The sequence below is a fragment of the Cervus canadensis genome, chromosome 10 (genome assembly GCF_019320065.1).
Source record: "Cervus canadensis isolate Bull #8, Minnesota chromosome 10, ASM1932006v1, whole genome shotgun sequence".
NCBI lineage: Eukaryota > Metazoa > Chordata > Mammalia > Artiodactyla > Cervidae > Cervus > Cervus canadensis.
Genome location: NC_057395.1, coordinates 49,850,549 through 49,873,055, shown reverse-complemented (window position 1 = coordinate 49,873,055; position 22,507 = coordinate 49,850,549). Strand labels below are relative to the sequence as shown.

Sequence of the window (22,507 nt, the reverse complement as noted above, 5' to 3'; positions counted from 1 at the left end):
TGGGTTGGGAAGATCCCCTAGAGAAGGGAAAGGCTACCCACCTCAGTATTCTGGCCTGGAGAATTCCACGGACTGTATAGTCCATGGGGTAGCAAAGAGTCGGACACGACTGAGCGACTTTCACTTTCACTATCAAGTACATTGATCAATAAACCTTTAGAAATTGAACAAACTACTTCTTCCAGGAAGGCATCATCGACAGGGTCAATGCCCTCAGTCAAGATGCCCGTAATTGCCTTTCCCCTTTCTTCCCTGCCCTAAGTAAAGATGGTTCTTGTGACTTCCTTTCAAACCTCGCTTTTCCCATAACAAACGTGGCGCAACCGCTTCCGGTTCCAGACTGCGGCTACTGCCGGGCGGTGAGTACAACTGGGACCTTTTCTGGGTCAGTTTTCTCTGCGGACTCTTGAAGGCTTTCGATTGTGGGGATGGAGGGAGAGAGGGGGCTCTCCGCGATGCCTCGCGGAGATTCTTTAGGCAATTAGGAAACCGTTCTTTCCTAATTGGGAAGTTATGGCCACTTTCCCTGGCAAGCTCCCAAACTCCTCCTACCCCCACCTGGCACGGCCTTTGCAGCCAAGCCTTTGCGGAAGCCCCAGAATTTGCGTGCAGTGTGTCTAGATGAGCTTCGGTTCTTTTTTTAAAATAACTTTTCCAAACTATAATTCACATGTTATAAAGTGTAAAATTCAGTGGTTTTTCATATACCCCCAGGATTGTGCATGCATCACCACAGTCTAATTTTAGAATATTTTCATCACCTCTAAGAAAAACCCTGTACCAGTTAGCAGTCACTCTCTATTCAGAAGGGCCTCCCAGTCCTAGGCAATTACTAGTCTACTTTTTGTCTCTATAGGTTTGTTTGCATATTTGATATAAATGCCATCTTACAATGTGTGGTCTTTCTTGAGTAGCTTCTTTCACCAAGTATAATGTTTTAAAAGTTTGTTCTTGTGCTATCATGTATTGGAACTTAATTCCTTTACTGTAGAAAAATATTCCTTATATTCATATGTGTGTGTTCTTGCTAAGTTGCTTCAGTGCCACCCTGTGTCCCATAACCCACTCGGCTTCTCTATCAATGGGATTCTCTAGGCAAGTATGCTGGAGTGGTTTGCCATGCCCTTCTCCAGGGGATCTTCCCCACCCAGGGATTGAGTCAGCATCTCTTACATCTCCTGCATTGGTAGGCGGGTTCTTTACCACTAGTTGTTGTCCTTCAGTCGGTCAGTCGTGTCTGACTCTTTCCGACCCCGTGAACCACAGGACACCAGGCTTCCCGGTCCTTCACCATCTCCCAGAGTTTGCTCAAACTCATATCCATTGAGTCAGTGATACCTTCCAACCATCTCCTCCTCTGTCATCCCCTTCTCCTCCTGCCATCAATCTTTCCCAGCATCAGGGTCTTTTCTAATGAGTTGGCTGTTTGCATCAGGTGGCCAAAGTACTGGAGCTTCAGCTTCAACATCAGTCCTTCCAATGAATATTCAGGGTTGATTTCCTTTAGGATTGACTGATTTGATCTCTTTGCAGTCCAAGGAACTCTCAAGAGTCTTCTCCAACACCACAGTTCAAAAGCATCAATGCTTCAGTGCTCATCTTCCTTTATGGTCCAACTCTCACATCCATACATGAATACTGGAAAAACCATAGCTTTGACTAGATGGACCTTTGTCCGCAAAGTAATGTCTCTACTTTTTAATATGCTGTCTAGGTTTGTCATAGCTTTTCTTCCAAGGAAGAATGAAATTTTAATTTCATGGCTGCAGTCACCATCCACAGTGATTTTGGAGCCCAAGAAAATAAAGTCTTTCACTGTTTCCGTTGTTTCCCCATCTATTTCCCATAAAGTGATGGGACCAGATGCCATGACCTTCTGTTTTTGAATGTTGAGTTTTAAGCCAGCTTTTTCACTCTCCTCTTTCACCTTCATCAAGAGGCTCTTTAGTTCCTCTTTGTTTTCTGCCATAAGGCATTTTACCACTAGTGCCCCCCACATTTTATTCATCCATTTACCAGTTGATGGATATTTGGATTGTTTCCACTTTTTAGCTCTTATAAATAAAGCTGCTATGAACATCTGTGGGGGCTTCTGAGGTGGCTCGTTGGTAAAGAAATTGCCTGCCAATGCAGACAACTTAAGAGACCCAGGTTTGCTCCCTGGGTAGGGAAGATCCCTTGGAGGAGGAAATAACAACTCATTCCAGTATTCTTGCTTGAAAAGTCCAATGGGTAGAGGAGCCTGGCGGGCTACAGTCCATGGGATCTCAAAAGAGTCAAATATGACTAAGCAACTGAGCATGCATGCACACATGATCATCTGTGTACAGTTTGTGCAGACACATGTTTTTATTTCTCTTGAACATATATATTGATACCTGGGAATGGAATTGCCTGATCCAAGTGTAACTCTAACAATTGAGGAACTGCTAAACTGTTTTCCAAAGTACTTGAGCTATTTTACCTTTTTTTGTATGTGGATATCCAGTTGTCTCAGTGTTGAAAAGACTGTTTTTGTCCTGTGGAATTGTCTTGGCTGCTGGAGAAAATCAGTTGACCATAAATATAAAATTTTACATCAAAACTGTCAATTTTATTACATTGACCTCTATGACTGTCCTTATTTCAATACTACAGCCTTGATTACTAAACCTTATAGTTGATAGTTGGTTTTGAAATAAGAAAGTATGGATACTGTAACTTCGTGTTCTTTGTTTTTAAGATTGTTTGGCTTTATGGGCCCCTTGCATTTCCATATGAATTTTTAAAATAGTTTTGTCAGCATCTGCAAATGCCAACAGATTTTGTAAGAATTGTATTGATCCATACATGAAGTTTGGCAATATTGTCATTTTAAAATAGTAAGTGTTCTAGTCTGTGAACATAGGATGTCTTTCCATACACTTAGATCTTTAGTTTCTTTCAACATTTTAAAATAGTTTTCAATGTACATGCCTTACATATTTTTCATGAAATGTATGGTGGTTTAGTTGTGAGGTTGTGTATAACTCTTGAGACCTCATGGACTATAGGCTCCGCTGTCCCTGGGATTCTCCAGGCAAGAATACTGGAGTGGGTTGCCATTTCCTTCTCCAGGGGTTCTTCCCAACCCAGGAATAGAACTCAGGTCTCCTGCATTGCAGGCAAATTCTTTACTGACTGAGCTACAGTATTTTATTCTTTTTATGCTTTTGTAAATGGAATTATATTGTTATTTTATTTTTATCTTTTTTGTACAATTTATTTTTGTTTATTTTATTTATCTTTGGCTGCACTGGGTCTTTGTTGCTTCGCGTGGGCTTTCTCTAGTTGCAACAAGTTGGGGCTAGTTTCCAGTTGCAGTGCATGGGCTTCTCCTTGTGGTGACTTCTTTTGTTGTGGAGGCTCAGTAGTTGTGGTACAAAGGCTTAGTTGCCCCGAGGCATGTGGGATCTTCTTGGACCAGGGACCAAAGCTGTATCGCTGTATTGGCAGATGAATTCTTAAGCACTGGACCACCAGGGAAGTCCTAATTTCATTTTTAGGTTGTTTACTGTTAGTGTGTATACATACAAATGATTTTTCTGTATTGATATTATATCCTGCAACCTTGATTAACTTGTTTCATTATTCTACTAGTTTTTTTAAGTGGAGTCATTGGGACTTTCTATACATAAGGTCATGTCTTCCACTAATAGAAATAGTTTTACTTTTCTTTGTCCAATCTGGAAAATTTTTATTTCATTTTCTTGCCTAATTGTGCAGCTAAAACCTTCAGTACAATGTTGTATAGAAATGATGAAAGCAGTTACTGCTTTTGCCTTACCATGAAGTTCCATGCTAGCTACAGGTTTTTCAAAAATTCTCATTAAAAAAAAAAAAAAATGCCCTTTAGGACTTCCCTGGTGGTCCAGTGGCTAGAGGGAATGGGTTTGATCCCTGGTTAGGGGAATTTGTGCATGCTGCAAGGAGTGGCCAGAAAAAAAAGATTGCCCTTTATCAGATTGAGGAAGTTCCCCTCTATTCCTAGCTTGTTGAGTGTTTTGATAGTGAGTGGGTATTTGACTTTGTCAAATTATTGATTGTGTGTGTGTGTCTGTTGTGGTTTTTGTCCCTTATTCTATTATAGTGTATTACATTGATTGATTTGCAGATGTTAAAGTAACTTAGCATTTCTGGGGTAAGTTCTGTTTGATCACAGAGTATAATCCTTTTTATATGTTGATAGTTTTGTCTGTATTCACAATATTGGTCTATAGTTTTCTTGTGATGTCTTTGTCTAGTTTTGGTGTTAGGATAATACTGGGCTCATAGAGTAAACTTGGAAGTGTTCCCTCCTCCTCCATTTTTTAGAATAGTTATCTACAAGAAGGAAGGATAGGTGCAGTGGGAGGAAGCAGGGCTTGTTGGAAAACCTGATAGAAAGAAAGGGTTCTGAGGTTGGGGAACTAGACTAGACATTTCTGAGTGGTAATTAATGTTTCAGAGGTGTAAAGAAGCGGAGAAAGCCTTGGACTGATCCTTGAAGAAGTCCAGTTGGAGATGGAAGATGAACCACAGAGCAGGCAGTGATGGGATGTCAGTCCGATGAGTGGCTCCCTGAAAAGTAAAGAAAGAATGTCAGAAGAAGGAGTTTCTAGAGGTTATGGTGGAGAGACTGAGCTGGTGGAGATGAGGAAATGAGCCAATTCTAGACTCCTGAGAAGTCTGTGGAAGTGAGAGGAGATTGGCTGTAAGGAAGGCAGGTGTCAAAGGTTTTCTTTTTGCTTACTTTCTTGACAACTTTTCATATTGATATAATTTTACCCTTTCAGAAAATTGCAAGACTAGTACAAGGAACTCTCAAATAACATTTTCCAGATTCACCAGATACACTTGCCCCATTTATTTTATCATTCTCTCTCTTATACATATACATATATCTGGAAGTTCTCAGTTCATATGTTGTTGAAGCCTAGCTTGAAGGATTTTGAGCATTACCTTGCTAGCATGCAAAATGAATGTTAATTATGGGTAGTTTGAACATTCTTTGGCATTGCTTTTCTTCGGGATTGGAATGCAAGCTGACTTTTCCAGTCCTATGGCCACTGCTAGTTTTTCCAAATTTGCTGGCATATTGAGTACAGCACTTTAACAACATAATCTTTTAGGATTTTAAATAGCTCAGCTTGAATTCCATCACTTCCACTAACTTTGTTCATAATAATGCTTCTTAAGGCCCACTTGACTTCACACTCCAGGATATCTGGCTCTAGGTGAGTGACCACACCATTGTGGTTATCCAGGTCATTAAGATCTTTTTTGTATAGTTCTGTGTATTCTTGCTACCTCTTCTAAATACCTCCTGCTTCTGTTAGGTCCTTGCCATTTCTGTCCTTTATTTTGCCCATCTCTACATGAAATGTTCCCTTGGTATCTCTTATTTTCTTGAAGAGATTGCTAGTGTTTTCCATTCTGTTGCTTTCCTCTATTTCTTTGCATTGTTCACTTAAGAAGGCTTTCTTATCTCTCCTTGCTATTCTTTGGAACTCTGCATTCAGATGGGTATATCTTTTCTTTTATCCTTTGCCTTTTCACTTTTTCTTCTTTTCTCAGCTATTTGTAAGGCTCTTGAGAGTCCCTTGGATAGGGGGAGATCAAGCAGTCAATCCTAAAGGAAAAGGAGATCAAGCTAGTCAACCCTAAAGGAAAAGGAACCCTGAATATTCATTGGAAGGACTGATGCTGAAGCTGAAGCTCCAATACTTTGGCCACCTGATGCAAAGAGCCAACTCATTGGAAAAGACTGATGCTGGGAAAGATTGAGGGCAGAAGGAGAAGAGGGCAACAGAGGATGAGATGGTTGGATGGCATTATGGGCTTCTGGAAAGGTCCAGAGAGTTGAATCTAAAGCCCAGGTATAGTGGTTGACCTTTGCCACACAAGGGACAGCTTGGCTCAGATGGTAAAGAATCTGTCTGCAATTTAGGAGACCCAGGTTCGATCCTTCTAGGTCAGGAAGATTCCCTGGAGAAGGGAATGGCAACCTGCTCCAGTATTCTTGCCCGGAAAAATTCCATGGACAGAAGAGCCTTGTAAGTCCATGGGATTGCAAAGAGTTGGACATGACTGAGTGCAGATATGGGAGCCTTTATTATGTTTTGATGGAGATGAAGTTCCTCTGCTGGATTCTGTTTCCTTGTCAGTTGGGAAGTAACATGATCTATTGAAATGAAGAGGAAGTTGTGAGAGTGATGGGGAGGGTCCAATTGAAGAAGAGTAGAGAAAATATGAAAGTGTCAAGGAGGGCGTTGAGGGACTTTCCTTTGGTCCAGTGGCTAAGGTTCTGTGCTACCAATGCAAAGGGCCTGGGTTTGATCGCTGGTCAGGAAACTAGATTCCACATGCTGCATCTGAAACCTGGGGCATCCAAATAAATAAATATTTTTAAAAAGCAGGGGCCTGAGAGGAAGTTATGAGATAAACATCTCAGGATTTATTTGGCCAGAGAGCCCATTATATGTGGGTACTCAGCTACTTAGAGTGAGTCTGTCTGCCCTCACCTGTTTGATGACTCTCATGTCCAGTAGGTAGATAGTTGGAGGAAAAGACAGGATGGGCAGGGTGGGGAAGATCAGGGTATTAATAAGATTGTGGACGAGAGAATATACTGGTAAAGAATGAAAGAAGCAAGATGGCTGCAGAATGGGAAATAGAGGGGCAAATGGGCTGGTGATAGTCTGGGAAGAGAGGAGCTTATCATTTGTTTTTTAATTATTACTATTTTTACTTCTTGGAGCTAGCCATTATTGAGTGCAGACACTATACTAAGCATTTTATGTGCTTAAATTTTGTATAATTCTTATGACAACTATTTTTATAGATGAGGAAACTGAGTTTAAGTGACTTGCCCAGGATGACAGCTAAAAAGTGAGATCTGTCTCTCCAACTCCAGAGCCCCTGCACATCTTAGGACATTTCTGTAGATCTTCCTAGCTGTGTTCCCTACTTCATATTTACTCTCCTCTGATTCGTGCTTCACTCAGCTGACAGAGTGAACCTTTGAAAATGCAAACTGATTATATCTTAAGCGTCCTCTCAGAAGCTTTCATTATTATCAATTTTTAAATGGAAATATGTATAAAAATAAGGTGAATTGATAGAGTAATAGAGGGTTGGATAGCTGGTTATCTGAAAAAGAGAATCATAGTAATTGTGCAATCTAGGCAAAGACCGTGTGTGACAAGCCCGCAGCTAAGATCAGGAATAAGAAAGTGATGGCTACACTTGCCACTTCTATTCAACGTAGTATTGGAAGCTATAGTGAGATTAATTAGGCAAAAAAAAAGAAGTGAAAGGCATCTCAATTGGAAAAGAAGTAAAACTGTTACTATTTGCAAATGACATGATATGTATGGAAAACCCTAAAACTTCCATCAACAAACTATTAGAACTAATAAAAAAATTCATCAGAGTTGTGAGATACAAAATCAACACATAAAAATCTGTTACATAGTGAACTGTTGGAAAGAGAAATTAAGACTACAATCCCATTTACAGTTGCATCAAAAAGAATAAAATACCTTGGAATAAATTTTCTTCTTAAAATTTTTATGTTTTTACCTAGGAATAAATTTTATCAAGTAAATGAAACACCTGTATAGTGAAAACTACAAGATATTAATGAAAGAAATTAAAGAAGACACAAATAAATGAAAAGATATTCTGTGCTCATGGATTGGAAGAATTAATATTAAAATGTCCATGCTACCCCAAACAATATGCATATTCAATGCAATATCTATCAAAATCCCAATGACGTTTTTCACAGTAATAAAACAACAACAACAAAACACTAAAATTTATGGAACTATGAAAGATGCTGAATAGCCATAGCAATCTTGAGAATGAAGCTGCAGGTATCATGCTCCCTGATTTATATTACAAAGCTATAATAATTAAAACAGTATGGTATTGGCATAAAAACAGACACATAAGTCAGTAGAACAGAATAGAGAGTTCAGAAATAAACCTATACATATATGATGAGTTAGTTTATGATAAAAGAGACAAGCATATTCAATGGGGAAAGGATAGTCTTTTCAATACATAGTGCTGGGAAAATTGGCAGCCAGATGCAAAAGAATGAAACTGGACCACCATACACAAAAATTAACTCAGAATGGATTAAAGACTTGAATTTAAGACCTAAAACAGTAAAAATCCTATAAGAAAATAGAGGTGACATAGGTCTTGGCAGTGATTTTTTTAATCCAAAACCAAAACCAACTGAGCTATCAGGGAAGTCACATGTGAATACATTATATATATACATATAAAGCTTTTTTGGATTCTATGTATAAGAGAGATCATAAAGTATTTGTCTTTCTCTGAATCATTTCATTTATAATGCCCTCTAGGTCCATTCACATTGCTGCAAATGGCAAGATTTATTCTTTTATATGGCAGAATATTACATTGCATATGTGTGTCTTCCCTGATAGCTCAGTTGGTTAAGAATCTGCCTGCAATGCAGGAGACCCTTGGCTGATTCCAAGGCACCTTTGTAGGCAAGCAGGATACTTGGTTGTCATTCACTGACCTCCGTGTTCCCTTCCAGAAGCCTCTGGAGCAGTGTTTGGTAAAATGAGAGCAGGAGGAGGAGCCACAGATGCCTGCAGCAGATATGTTTGCTGAAACTTCAGACTTGGTAGCCTAATTCAGCACCTGTGCAAAGACAGGATGTTCTTACTTCTTTGGGAACCTTGATTACTCCTTTCAGAAACAATCAGCTGATGTCTTGGCTCACTGTCTGCCTGAAGGAATGTCCACAAGGGCATGTGACTAGGTGCCCTCAGACAAGAATGATCTCGCCATGTCTCTCTGTTGATTTGTTTTTATACCTCCCTATTTTTGCCTGATCAGGTGGTAGCTTGGGCTGCAGTCAGGAGGCTCTGCAGGCACAGAAGGCTGGCAGGTCTTGGAGCTGGGTTCATCCTAGGTTGGTACTTTCTACACAGGTTTCCTTGGGCGAGTTACTCTGCTTCTCCTGTGTTTGGGGACTGACTATCTGACGGTAAATGAGTGTGATATGTAATAAGATTACCTGCCTCATAGGACTGTTGTGGAGGAAGCTCTTAGCACAATGCCTGGCATCCAATAAGCACTCAATAAATGTTAACTTCTCATATTAGTATACTGTTCATGCTATTCTGAAATTGCTTCTGTCATTCAGACATACATCTTTCAAGTTCTGACTGTCATTTTAACAGCTGGATAGTATTCCATAATTTGGAATACTGCCTCCTCCCAAGCTTGTGTTTCTCCTGTCTGCTCTAACTCAGTTGATAATATAGCCCCATCACTGAAGCTATCACTCTTTATTGACTCCTGGTTCCTCTTTAGCCCCTTTATCCATTTAGTTATTAAGTTTGACTCTCATCTCTGTTCCTAAATATGTTCTTAACCTGCCCCCTGCTCTTGGCTGCTAGTGTCCTGCCCTCATTCACACGCTTTTCCTCCCTGGGACCACAGCAGGTGATTGAATTCCTGCTGCTTCTGAAATTGCCTGCCACTGGGCTTACTTAGGCCCTGCAAATCCTTTGCTGTTCAGCTGCCAAATCTGCAGATCTGACCATGTGTCTCCTCTTCCTGGTGCTTGATGACCCATGGCAGTCACAAGGCATAATGTTGACCTTAATAAGGTTTACTGATGACCGCTGATGAGGCAGAGAGTAGCAGAGGGTCCATGATCTCCCCAGGCCCATAATTACTTTACAGAGAGGTGGGCAGGGCTGGCAAAGAGCCTTCCACCTTGTCAAGGCTAGCCTTGTCTTGCCTTCGGTAGACATCAACCAGGTGGGGTAAGGGACACCTAGTTTTTAACAAGAAATGTCCAAATGCTGAATCCAGTAAGCCACCTTTGAGGTCTTCAGAGCTCAGCTAGAGGATGTGTGTATCCAAGTTGTTGACAAGCCCAGGCCTTGCAGTCCTTCCTAGAGCTGGTAAGGAAGAGCAGAGGTCCCACAGCCATCTATCTGCAACCACAGGTTTGTCTCTCCCCAGTTAACCAATGTGTGACTGTCCTTGACTCTCACTTCACACTGCCAACACCCCTTGCTACTTGGAGTGGCCCAAGCTGGTTCCTCTGGGAGCCAGCCATGGCCTGCCCCATGCCTGGGGACAGTCTCCTTCAGAAGGCCTACTGCCCCTCTCTGAGTGTCTCTCCACCTTATCATGGTGTTAGCATTGTCTGTCTGTGTTTGGATCATCCAAGCATAAGCAACTCAAAGGAAGTATCTATTGTACTCACCTTTGTATCCTCGAGGTCTGGCTTGTTAACTGTTGTCTGAAGGTTACAGAAGAAGATGCAAGTCACCTGTAATCTCACTACCCAGGAATTAAACCACTGAATGAATTATCACTGGAATTAAGATGGAGTATACTGGAGAATTCCATGGACTGAGGAGCCTGGCAGTCTACAGTCCATGGGGTCACAAAGAGTTGGACATGACTGAGCTACTAACACTTTCACTTTCACTTTTCATACCCTTCCGGACTTGTTTTTTCTAGCTATGTAGGTGTGTACATGCATGCTAAGTCGCTTTAGTCGTGTCCTCTTCTTTGCAGTCCTATGGACTGTAGCCCTCCAGGCTCTGTTCCTGGGATTCTCCAGGCAAGAATACTGGTGTGGGTTGCCATGCCCTCCTCCAGGGGATCTTCCCAACCCAGGGGTTGAACTCTAGTCTCTTATGTCTCCTGCTTTAGAAGGTGGGTTCTTTACCACTAGTGCCACCTGGGAAGCCCTTTCTAGCTGTAGGTCTGTATATTTCATACACAGGCGTCTCACACACGATATTTTATAAAATCTGGATGAAACCCTACCTGTAGTTTTTAAATCTTTTTCCATTTAATATATCATGGACAGTTTCCCATATTGTTAAATATTTATTCAGTCCTTGGATTGTACTGCTGCACAGTATTTCATCCTTATCAGACACACAGTTCATTTTCTAGCTGAAATTATTCATGGTTTCTTTCTGTGCTGAGAATTATTTATTTCTCATAATGGAGAGACATAGTGAACAAATACTGGGTCTAAAATGAAGACAAGGAAAACCATTAATAACAAGAAAGTAAATTATTCTGATTCTACTGTTGTTTGGCCTTTAAGGTGCTTTAAGCCATGGCTGTAATGGAGGCTTCTCTCATGCAATGCCGTCTATATTGAATTGTCTCATTTTTTTCATGTAGGACTATGGCAACCCAGGAGACCACTCCAGGTAGCCAGACAGAGGAGAGCAATGCTTTGGACCTGCCATCAGCTTATGACATAAGGGATTATGTGTTGCAGAGACCCAGGCAGGAGACCAACAGTGAGGCTTTTAGTTCTGAGGAAGCTTGTTCTATTCCTTGCTCTTCTGATGTGGATCCAGGTAAGAAGCAAAGTTTAAAACAAACTAATATTAAACAAACAAAAAACTCCTGACATACACGTATGTGATAGTTTGTTTCTCTGCCTTCCAGTGGTGGATCTCTGAGGAATCATTCCTTGTCTTAGAGAGAAAAACATCTAAGTGAAACTGTTGGGAGAGACTTCAAAGGACAGCCTCCCTGGTGAAACCAGGGCAAGGAGTGGTTTCCTGGAGGCCCCTTTGTCTGCGTCTCTTTCTGATCTCCATCCAAATACATTTAGAGGCAGGGAACACTTGGTTCAATAGGGAGAGAGTGAAATTGTTTTTTTTTGTTTTGTTCTTTTAAAATTTCAGAAAGAGGGAAGTGGGAGAGGGGTTCAAGATGGGGAACACATGTGCACCCATGGCTGATTCATGTCAATGTATGGCAAAAACAACGACAATATTGTAAAGTAAATGGCCTCCAATTAAAAAAAAACTTCAGAAAATAGTCATGTGAGCCTGTTGTGTGTCATGGAGACTTTAGTGTTCCTCTTATGAAGTATACTCTGAAATTAGGTAACAACCCTTCTGTAAGTTTCCCTGACTGAATTGCTTAAAAGTCTATTATTTAAGTTTATTGACAGTTCTTTGACCTAGCTAGTGACTATTTCTGGTTATAAGCCTGTCTCTTCCTTGTTTATTGCCTAATCCAGGCCCGGATATTCGCAGATTCAGAGTTCTACCACTTACTGGTTATGTGACTTGGGTCATATTTCTTAACCCCTCTGACTCTAGAATTGTCTACAGAATGGGAATCAGAATGCTTGCCTCATGGAGTAGGTTTAACTCAGGGAACAGTATAAGGGACCCATCATAGATAGTCAGTTGCTGTTATTCTGGTGCTGTTATTACTGTTGTTCTTAATATTAAGAAAACCAAATAGTATTTTTTTCTAATGTGGAAAATTGTATTTATTTCCAAATATGTATCTTTAAAGAGCACTCAGGCACTAAGAAAATGTTGGCCGTAAAGGTGATGAGTTCATCATCTGGTAACATCATCAGTGTTGCCAGTAAGTAAGTTGTGTACCTTTCATTGTCTTTAAGAATTCTGTGGGGAAAAAAAAACTTTTAAACTCCCTTATGGTTCTGTTCTGATTTTTTTTAATTTATTTATTTTTTATTGAAGGATAATTGCTTTACAGAATTTTGCAGTTTTCTGTCAAACCTCAACATGAATCAGCCATAGGTATACATCTATCCCCTCCCTTTTGAACCTCCCTCCCATCTCTCTTCCCATCCCACCCCTCTAAGTTGATACAAAGCCCCTGTTTGAGTTTCCTGAGCCAGACAGCAAATTCCTGTTGGCTATCTATTTTACATATGGTAATGTAACTTTCCATGTTACTCTTTCCATTCATCTCACCCTCTCCTCCCCTCTCCCCATGTCCATAAGTCTATTCTCTATGTCTGTTTCTCCACTGTTGCCTTGTAAATAAATTGTTCAGTACCATTTTTCTAGATTCCGTATATATGTGTTAGAATATGGTATTTATCTTTATCTGACTCACTTCACTCTGTATAATAGGTTCTAGGTTTATCCACCTCATTAGAATTGACTCAAATGCATTCCTTTTTATGGCTGAGTAATATTCCATTGTGCATATATACCACAACTTCTTTATCCATTCATTTGTTGATGGACATCTAGGTTGCTTCCGTGTTCTCACTATTATAAATAGTGCTGCAATGAACAATGGGATACATGTGTCTCTTTCAATTTTGGTTTCCTCAGGGTATATGCCTAGGAGTGGGATTGCTGGGTCCTATGGTGGTTTCATTCCTAGTTTTTTAAGGAATCTCCATACGTCTTCCATAGTGGCTATATAAATTTATATTCGTATCAACAGTGTAAGAACGTTCCCTTTTCTCCACACCCTCTCCTCTACACCCTCTCCAGCATTTGTTGTTTGTAGACTTTTTGATGAGGGCCATTCTGACTGCTGTAAGGTGATATCTCATTGTAGTTTTGATTTGCATTTCTCTAATAATGAGCAATGTTGAGCATCTTTTCATGTGTTTGTTAGCCATCTGTATGTCTTCTTTGGAGAAATGTCCGTTTATGTCTTTTCCCCACTTTTTGATTGGGTTGTTTGTTTTTCTGGTATTGAGTTGTATGAGCTGCTTGTATATTTTGGAAATTAATCCTTTGTCAGTTGTTTCATTTGCTATTATTTTCTCCCATTCTGAGGCTTGTCTTTTCACCTTGCTTATAGTTTCTTTGGCTGTGCAAAAGTTTTTAAGTTTAATCAGGTCCCACTTATTTACTTTTGTTTTTATTTCTGTTACTGTAGGATGTGGGTCATAGAGGATCTTGCTTTGATTTATGTCATCGAGTGTTCTGCCTATGTATTCCTCTAAGAGTTTTATAGTTTCTGGTCTTACATTTCGGTCTTTAATCCATTTTGAGTTTATCTTTGTGTATGGTGTTAAGAAGTGTTCTAAAAAATTTCATTCTTTTACATTTAACTGTCCAGTTTTCCCAACACCGTTTATTGAAGATCTGTTCTGATTTTTAGGACTTAGTAATCGGGATCAGTCAGCCTCCTTTAGTTCTAAGCAAGAACTAACTTATTTCTTATCCTTTTTCTTTTAGGCTCAGAATTGTGGTTCATTTAACCTTTCCTCTTTCCCTCCTATCCTGCTGCCTCTGCATTACTTCTCATCCCAAAGAGAACAACTGTTAACTACTGTGAACTGAGGTGACCATTGAAAAGTTTATATTGGATTTAAAATCTAGACATTTCATGGAAAAAAGATTATTTTGGAAGCCATCATAAAGGTCTGAAAATGGAAAGGAGTACTCTGATCTGAGAGAACTGTTTTGCATAGCATGGGTGGTGGTGGTGCTGCGTTAGACTGCCTGGCTTGAATTCTGGTTCTGCTTTTTTCTGTGGTTTGGGTACATCGTTTGGCCTCTCTGTGTAGGTTCCCTCGTTTGTAAAATGGGGATAGTAATGCCTACCTTGTCATGGGGCAGCCATAATGAGAGTCGAAGTGTATGAGGCATAATGCCTGGCACATGGTGGGCTTTGGAAACCCAGCTCTTCATGCGTTTATCTCCTGGGCCTCTTAACACACTGCCACAGTGACGAGACTCCTTGTTTTTTTTTTTAATAATTTGAAGTATAGTTGACATTCAATATTATATAAGTTACAAGTACACAACATAGTGATTCAAAATTTTTAAAGGTTATACTCCATTTACAGTTGGTATAAGATATTGGTGATATTCCCCATTATATGGTATGTCCTTATAGTGTGTTTATTTTGTGCATAATAACTTGTACCACTTAATCCTCTTTGCATCTTACCCCTCCTTCTCTTCTCCCCACTAGTAACCACTAGTTTGTTCTCTATATCTGTGTGTCTCTTTCTTTTTTGTTATACTTACTAGTTTGTTTTATTTTTCAAATGTTATGTATATAAGTGGTCTGACATTTAACTTAGCATGATACTCCCCAAGTCCATTCATGTTGTTGCAAATGGCAAAATTTTGTCCTTGTTTATGGCTGAGTAGTATTCCATTGTATATACATACTGCATCTTCTTTTTTCATTCATCTGTTGATGGACACTTAAGTTGCATCCATATCTTAGCAATTATAAGTAGTACTGCTGTGAATATTGGAGTACATATATCTTCTCAAATTACTGATTTTGTTTTTTTCAGATGTATACCCAGGAGTGGAATTTATGGATCATATGACAGTTTGCTTTAGTTTTTTGAGAAAACTCCATACTGTTTTAGTGTGGAGTGGCTAAACTCCACACATTAGTGGCTGCACTGATTTACATTCTCATCAAGAACATATAAGGGTTCCCTCTTCTCTACATCTTCATGACAAGTTCTGTTTAAATTCATAACCTCCTACCTCAAGTGGAGCCTCCTTATTGCCCATCCATCGCACAATTTTTCCCCAACATGTTCACCCTCCTGGGTCACTGTATAGTATTTTCTCCTCTCTTTGCAAATCCCCATTACCTCCTTCAACCTTTCTCTCAGCTGTTCTTGGTTTCCTATTTCATCAAGAAAACAGAAGCTCTCAGAAGAGGATGAGCACACCCTTACACCCCACACCCATCAGCTTCCTTCCCTCTTCCCTCTTGTTTCTGTGGGAGATTTACCCCTGCCTAGTCTTCTCTTCCTGTCTACTTTCATCTGCCCAGCATCTGCACTTCTGGTAATCTCTGGCATCATTGGTTTCTTCTCTACTGGTCATTCTCATGATTGTACAGACGTGTTTTAATAGCTCCCATCTTCAAAAAATACCCACCCTCGACCCCAAATCCCCCTCTAGTTATAGTCTCATTCCTCTGTTCTCTGCTACAGAAGAACCCTCAAAAGAGTCATCTACACTTGCTGTTTCTAGTTCCTCTTTTCCTTGTTTCTCCTAAAACCCTCCAACCTGGCTTCTAGCTCCATCACTCCATGGAAATAGCTCTTATCAAGGTCATTGTTAGATCAAAAGCCTTCTTCTTCTTTTTTTAATATTTATTTATTTGGCTGCGCCAGGTCTTAGCTGTTGACACATGGGACCCTTAGTTGCAGCATGTGGGATCTAGTTCCCTGACCAGGGATCAAACCCATACTGCTTGGCATTGGGAGTATGGATTCTTAGTCACTGGATCACCAGGGAAGTTCCTAAGCCTTCTCCTTCTTGATCTGTCAGCAGCATTGACTTTTTTCCTTCTTGAATTCTTTCTTCCTTGCATTTTCAGGGAAGCAACGTCTTCTTACTTGTCTATTTGTTTTTAGTCTCTTTTGCCTGATTCTTTCCTCTCCAGCCCTTTAGTGTTGGAGAGCCTGGGGCTGAGTTGTCAGCTCTTTGCTCTGTCATCACACACTTCCTGAGTGATTTTATCCAGTGTCAGGGCCTTAAATGCCCTCAGAGCCCTGCTGAGTTCCAGATTTCTCTCTCCAGCTTGGATCTCTGGCTTGACATTTAGACTCACTATGTACTTGACCTCATCGCTTAGACTTCTGTTAGAGTTTCCAAATTTGACATGAAGTGAAGTGAAAGTTGCTCAGTCGTGTGTAACTCTTTGTGACCCCTTGGACTATACAGTCCATGGAATTCTCCAGGCTTTCCCTTCTCCATGGGATCTTCCCAACCCTGGGACCGAACCCAGGTCTATTGCTTTGCAGGCGGATTCTTTACCTACTGAGCCACAATACATACCCTGAACCAAATTCCTGATTCCTCTACCCCTTTATGTATATACATATATGCACCTGTTCTTTGAGACTCTCTCACCTCAGAAAAGTGCTTCCATCCTTCTGCTCACTTAGGCAGAATCCTAGGAGTCATCCTCAACTTCTTTCTTCCTCTTTAATCTCATATCCAGTCCATCAGCCAATCCTGTCAATTCGCCTTCAGAGTAAATCTAGACTAAACATTTTTTGTCATCTCCACTGCTACATCTTGGTCCCTTCTACTGTCATCTGTCTTCTGGGTTATTGTTAAATCTCCTAACTAGCTTTTCCCACATCTAATCTATCCTCCTACAGTTTCTTCTTAACACACCAGAGGATCCTTTTAAAATGTAAATCATATTATGTTAGTCCCTGGTAGCTTCTTATCTGGCTCAGAACTTAATCCAGACTTAACAGGAGTTGGGCTTCCCAGGTGACTCAGTGGTAGAGAATCCCTGTGAAATGCAGGAGACATGGGTTCTGTCCCTGGGTCAGGAAGATCCCCTGGAGAAGGAAACAGCAACCCATTCCAGTTTTCTTGCCTGGGAAATACCATGGACAGAGGAGCCTGGTGGGCTGTAATTCATGGGACAGTCCATGGGGTTGCAAAAGAGTTGGACACAACTTGCTTCCCTGGTAGCTCAGAGGGTAAAGCATCTGCCTGCAGTGCAGGAGACCGGGGTTTGATCCCTGGGTCGGGAAGATCCCCTAGAGAAGGGAATGGCAACCCACTACAGTATTCTTGCCTGGAGAATCCCATGGATGGAGGAGCCTGGTAGGCTACAGTCCACAGGGTCGCAAAGATTCAGACAAGACTGAGCGACTTCGCTCGCGACTAAAACCACTACACTTACCTGGAGCCATGCCCCTGGGTCCTGGGCCTGGCCTCTCTGACCTTACCTTGTACCATCCCACCCACCCCCACAGTGGCCTGGGCTGCTGCCCTCCATGCTCACCCTTCAGAGAGGCCCATCCTTGCCTCTCCCTGCCAGCGCTCCCTCATCACATCCTTCCCTTTATTCTTCCTTTGGAGCTTTATTCTTTTCCATAGCCCATAGTGCCATTGGGCACCCTATGTATTTTGTTGTTTATTAGTCTCCCCCAACTAGAACATAAATTTCAGAATGGCAGGTTTTAAAAATAAAAACCCTCAAAAAACCCCCCCAAAAAACCAAAAACAAAACAGCACACTCTTAACAAGAAAACCCTCAAAAACAAAAATTTTTTTCAAAATGGATAAATAAATGCTAACTTTTATTATTATGATTTCATTATGAGATAGGCCCTGTAGATTTGGCACTGAAGTTGATTATAACATAAAATGTCTCCACTCCCCTCCTCCCTTCCCCCACACACATTGCTTAAGGCTGGTCATGGATGACTTGGAAGATTGTGGATGACAGTGTGAGTGCTGGGAGCCATAGGCAACACTGAATTAGGTGAAGCTGATGCCATAGCTTAGCCTGTCTGTACACAAGTGCCCAATCCAACTTTAGAGACTGTTTTGGGTTAAGTAGAAAAGCAAAGCTTTATTTCTTTGCTAGGCACAGAGGGACACAGCAGGCTCCTGCCTCAAAAAAGTATATGTCCCGACCGGAGAGGATTTGATGAGGAGTTTTATAACCATGTGGGCTTCCCTCGTGGCTCAGATGGTAAATATATAAATATAAATATAAAGTATTTATAACAGTACTTCAGTGTTTGGTTGCTGACAAGATTAGGGTGTATGCAGTGTCTCAGGTCTGCTAATCTTGATGAGCTTCCTTGGTCCCTTTAATCTTGCCTCAGGTTTCTTGGCTGCTCCTCCTCTGAGAAAGTTCACATCTGCTCTCTGGAAGTCAAGGAAAGTCATGGAAGCTGGAGTCTTGCCTACAAGAAACAGGGGACAGTACGCTGGGGTCCAACGGGAGGCAACCATCTGTTTGCTTAACAGCCCGCATCTAATAGTTTATGCTAAAGGGAAGTAATTGAGCTCAGGTTTATCCACCACAGAAGGACTTCATTCTAACATCACTGAGAGATGCTTACATGGAAAACTGGTTATTTTGTTGTAAACATTCCAGAGCTGCCTACTGTGAGATTTTCTACAAAGTAAACTTAGGTTGTCACTGGTAGTCTGGCTGTTACCAGGCTATGAACGTGAGGTGGACAGCCCCCACCTCTGGGGGAGCCACTGCTTCAGAAAGTGCCCAGCCTGATGGGCTCTGCTTTGACCTGAGCTGTGCATTTTCTACCGATAAACTGAGTCCCGTTCCTCCTTTCGCTGCATGTTCTTGCTGGTTGTGGTTCCACAGCCCTCTGGAGACTCTGGTCCATGTGTTGGCCCAGTACCTCTGGACCCACAGCTTGTCAGAATCTTGGCCCGTCTGCATGCCGGTATCTGCGAATATCCTTATGGTGGTCATCCTGTCACAGCTCCTCAGCACATCCACTTCCCAAGCTGACGTCATTCTTGGTTTGCATTTTGCTTCTGTGTGTTGTTAGGAAACTGTTCTTCCAGGGACTGGTGAACGGGCAAAGGTTTCCAGTTACAGTCACCAGGGTCACCTGCATCGGGCGCACCCACCCTGCCACTCGCTCACTGTCCTTGTGAGCTGCGCTTGTGTGGTTCCAGCGTGGCTCCTTCCGTAAGGACCCTGCGTCCCGGTGCAGCTGCCCTTGCTGGGGGCCTGTCACTGACCCGGCTTCTGGAGGAGGCCCTGCTCTCCCTCCTCCCGCCTCGCCTCACACAAGACTCTTCCTCATTCCTGGGCTGTGACTTGCACCCCCACTGCTCCTGCTCACGAATCAGAAGGGATAGTCCTCTGCCCTTATCTCTTTACGCCCAGCTGCCATCTCACTGCATGTGCCCTGGGGCAGGAGGCTGGTGGCAAAGGACTGAGATAGATTTCCAAGAAGTATTAGTCAGGAAAAATTAGTATTAGAGCATTAGTCAGAAAAATCTCAAAGCCTTGGTTGTTTCCATCTGGGTATCTAAGGCAGGTGAGGCCTGGCTCTGTCTAAATAAACAGAGATTGTCTATCATGAAGTGACCAATGAGCCACTTCCCATGAAGTGCCGGGAGCAAACAACAACTTGTCACCTCTGCCAGGCACAGGATTACAAAACTCCCTCTCTCTGCACTTCCTGGGGAGATCAGGCAGAAGACCCACATGTCACGAAGGTCCTCCTGAAATAAAGTTTCCTTCATGCCCTCTATTTAAGACCCCTTGAGATGTCCCGGTCCACTTTCCTGCCAGCTCCTCTCAAGGCTTCTGTACCTCCTTTTCAGGACTGTGTAATCTGACGTCTGCGATATTTGTTCACAATATTTAACAACCAATTCAGCAGTGTTACAGTATTTTAACAAGTGGCAAGGCTGTGCGGGAACAAACCAGCTGACTACAGGCCCCTGCTGGCGCCTAACTACTCATTAACACGAGTCTGCCATTCCTGTCAGGCCTGTTTTTATGCTAAGTCAGGCCTTAGTGCCTCAGCGGCATTGTTCCTCTCTGTGAAGTGTACTCTTGCGTCCCTGGTCAGCACCAGTCCACTCCAGAGATTAATGAATTGAACCTGTCAGTTAGAGTTGATGAACTTGAGCTCCCTGCCTCTTAGATACATGTTCCCTTTGTCTTTTGTTACTGGGCTCAAAGAAGGCATACAGTAAACAGGATGGAAGCCCAAATCTAATGGCAAATAGTCTTGGAGAAACCTCTCAAACTCAAGGTCACCAAGACTTCCTGGAGACAGTCTTGTGTTTACCAGTCTAGCTTGATAAACTCTGGGTAGCTCATGTGGCCTGTGTCATCAGGGCCCTTGAAAACCTTTGTCCTGGAGAGCACCCACAATGCATTCTAATGCAAGGCGCTCTGCATTTGTTGCTTTGACGTTGCAGTGTGGATGTGGGAAACTTCAGTCCTTTCCTCAACTTGAACTTCCAAGAGCAGTTGCTGGGGAAATTGGTTGAGTGTATACAGCAAGTTGAATATTAAACACCGTGTCTTTGATGATTAAAGGCCCTGCTAACAAGTGGCTATAAATTTAAAGTAAATAGTGGTTTGATGCTTCTTATTCTTCTTTTGCAATCTGTCAACATCCCAATCTTCAAAGGCCATTTTATATCCTCTGTAGTTAGGCATTTCATCCAAGGAATTTATTAAGAGTAGATAAGTATATCTTTTTCCTGTGTGCAAAATTCATTTATAATTCTTGCAAATTTTATTTCCATAAGAAATTATAAGCTCTTAAATTTAAAATCTCAAAATAGAATTTACATAGTAATTATAGAATTCTGGATGTGGTATTATCATTTTAAACAGGAGTCAGGGTATATTTCAGACATGGATATAATGTTAAAGACATTTTCTTTATAGCTGCCTTAAATAGGACCCAACCTAGTGGCTAATGGCTCAGCATCCTCTAAATTGGATCTAAGATACAGTCAGGGAGGGAAGGAAGGAGACTGATGAACCCGTTCTCTGAGAAATCATAGAGCAAAATCTGAAACTTCCTATCACATGTCAAGTTGATGGGTTTTATTTGGAAGGTTTGAGTATTCTTCATGGCAATGCATCTCTCCATTTGTTACCACTTCCTGGATTTAGTTTTGCAGATTGAGCCATCTATGCTTAATTTTCAAGTTCCAAATGGGTTTTGAACTTCTTGCCCCTGTTGGAAGGCAGCAGTGTGTCCTAATTGTGTGGCCCGGAGAGTGAAGGATAAACCATAAGTGTACATGATTAAGCCCCACAAGGTTAGAGAATGGTACAGCTTATGAGCCAGAGTACCCAAACTATGCTCCAGGCAGCCCTTTGGGAGCTACAGGTCAGGACTGGAGACAGTAGTCTCCTTACTTTTGAGTGTCAAGGACATTTGCAGGGGGAGAAGAGATTTGTTTACTTCTGTGCACTCTGCCTGCAGTTACAGTTTTAAAAAACAGGCCTTGATCCTGTTGAGAGATGCATTTATATCTTCAGTTCAGCAATACATAAGTGGCCCCAGGGTCTGACGCATAGCTCTCTTCAGGGGCTTTTCCAAGTGAATGTTCATTCATGACTTGTCACTCAGCTGTGTCTTCTTACAGTTTGAGGAAACAACTCAGTGGAGACGAACATACACTATCACTAGTTGTGTTCATCGTCATGTATTTGTAGGACAGAGAAGACTGTATACAATTAAAAGGAGACAGGAAGATCAGTAGTTTATCATTCATTTACACTTGCATTCTAGGCACTGTGCTATGCATTTTACATGCTTGGTTCCTTCTGATTCTCAGAACTACCCCAAGAAATAGAAACTGTTATAATCTCTGTGTTACCCATAAGAAAACAGAGCCATAGAAAGGTCAGTATGTAACATATTAATATGTTACCCCCCAAAATATGGAAAGTTGAGTTCAGTCGCTCAGTTGTATCCGACTCTTTGTGACCCCATTGACTGCAGCACACCAGGCTTCCCTGTCCATCACCAACTCCCAGAGTTTACTCAAACTCATGTCCATTATGTCGGTGATGCCATTCAACCATCTTATCCTCTGTCATCCCCTTCTCCCACCTTCAATCTTTCCCAGCATCAGGGTCTTTTCAAATGAGTCAGCTCTTCACATCAGGTGGCCAAAGTATTGGAGTTTCAACTTCAACATCAGTCCTTCGAATGAACACTCAGGACTGATCTCCTTTAGGATGGACTGGCTGTATCGCCTTGCAGTCTAAGGGACTCTCAAGAGTCTTCTCCAACACAGTTCAAAAGCATCAATTCTTCGGCACTCAGCTTTCTTTATAGTCCAACTCTCACATCCATACATGACCACTGGAAAAACCATAGCTTTGACTAGGCAGACCTTTGTTGGCAAAGTAATATCTCTGCTTTTTAATATGCCGTCTAGGCTGGTCGTAACTTTCCTGTCAAGGAGTAATT

General features: G+C 41.6%; 1 protein-coding gene across 9 annotated transcripts in view; it reads left to right on the top strand.

Annotated features, from left to right (window-relative positions):
• SHLD1 (shieldin complex subunit 1) overlaps positions 1–22,507 on the top strand; it is a 125,711-nt gene that overhangs the window by 19,205 nt on the left and 83,999 nt on the right. The window contains exons 1-3 of one of the 9 annotated variants that reach the window (XM_043479396.1): positions 219–359; positions 11,212–11,393; positions 18,398–22,037. In XM_043479396.1, coding sequence (XP_043335331.1) covers positions 11,216–11,393; positions 18,398–18,576 — 357 coding nt within the window. In that variant the 5' untranslated portion in view covers positions 219–359; positions 11,212–11,215 and the 3' untranslated portion in view covers positions 18,577–22,037. The other 8 variants (XM_043479399.1, XM_043479400.1, XM_043479397.1 and 5 more) reach the window with 8 other exon arrangements.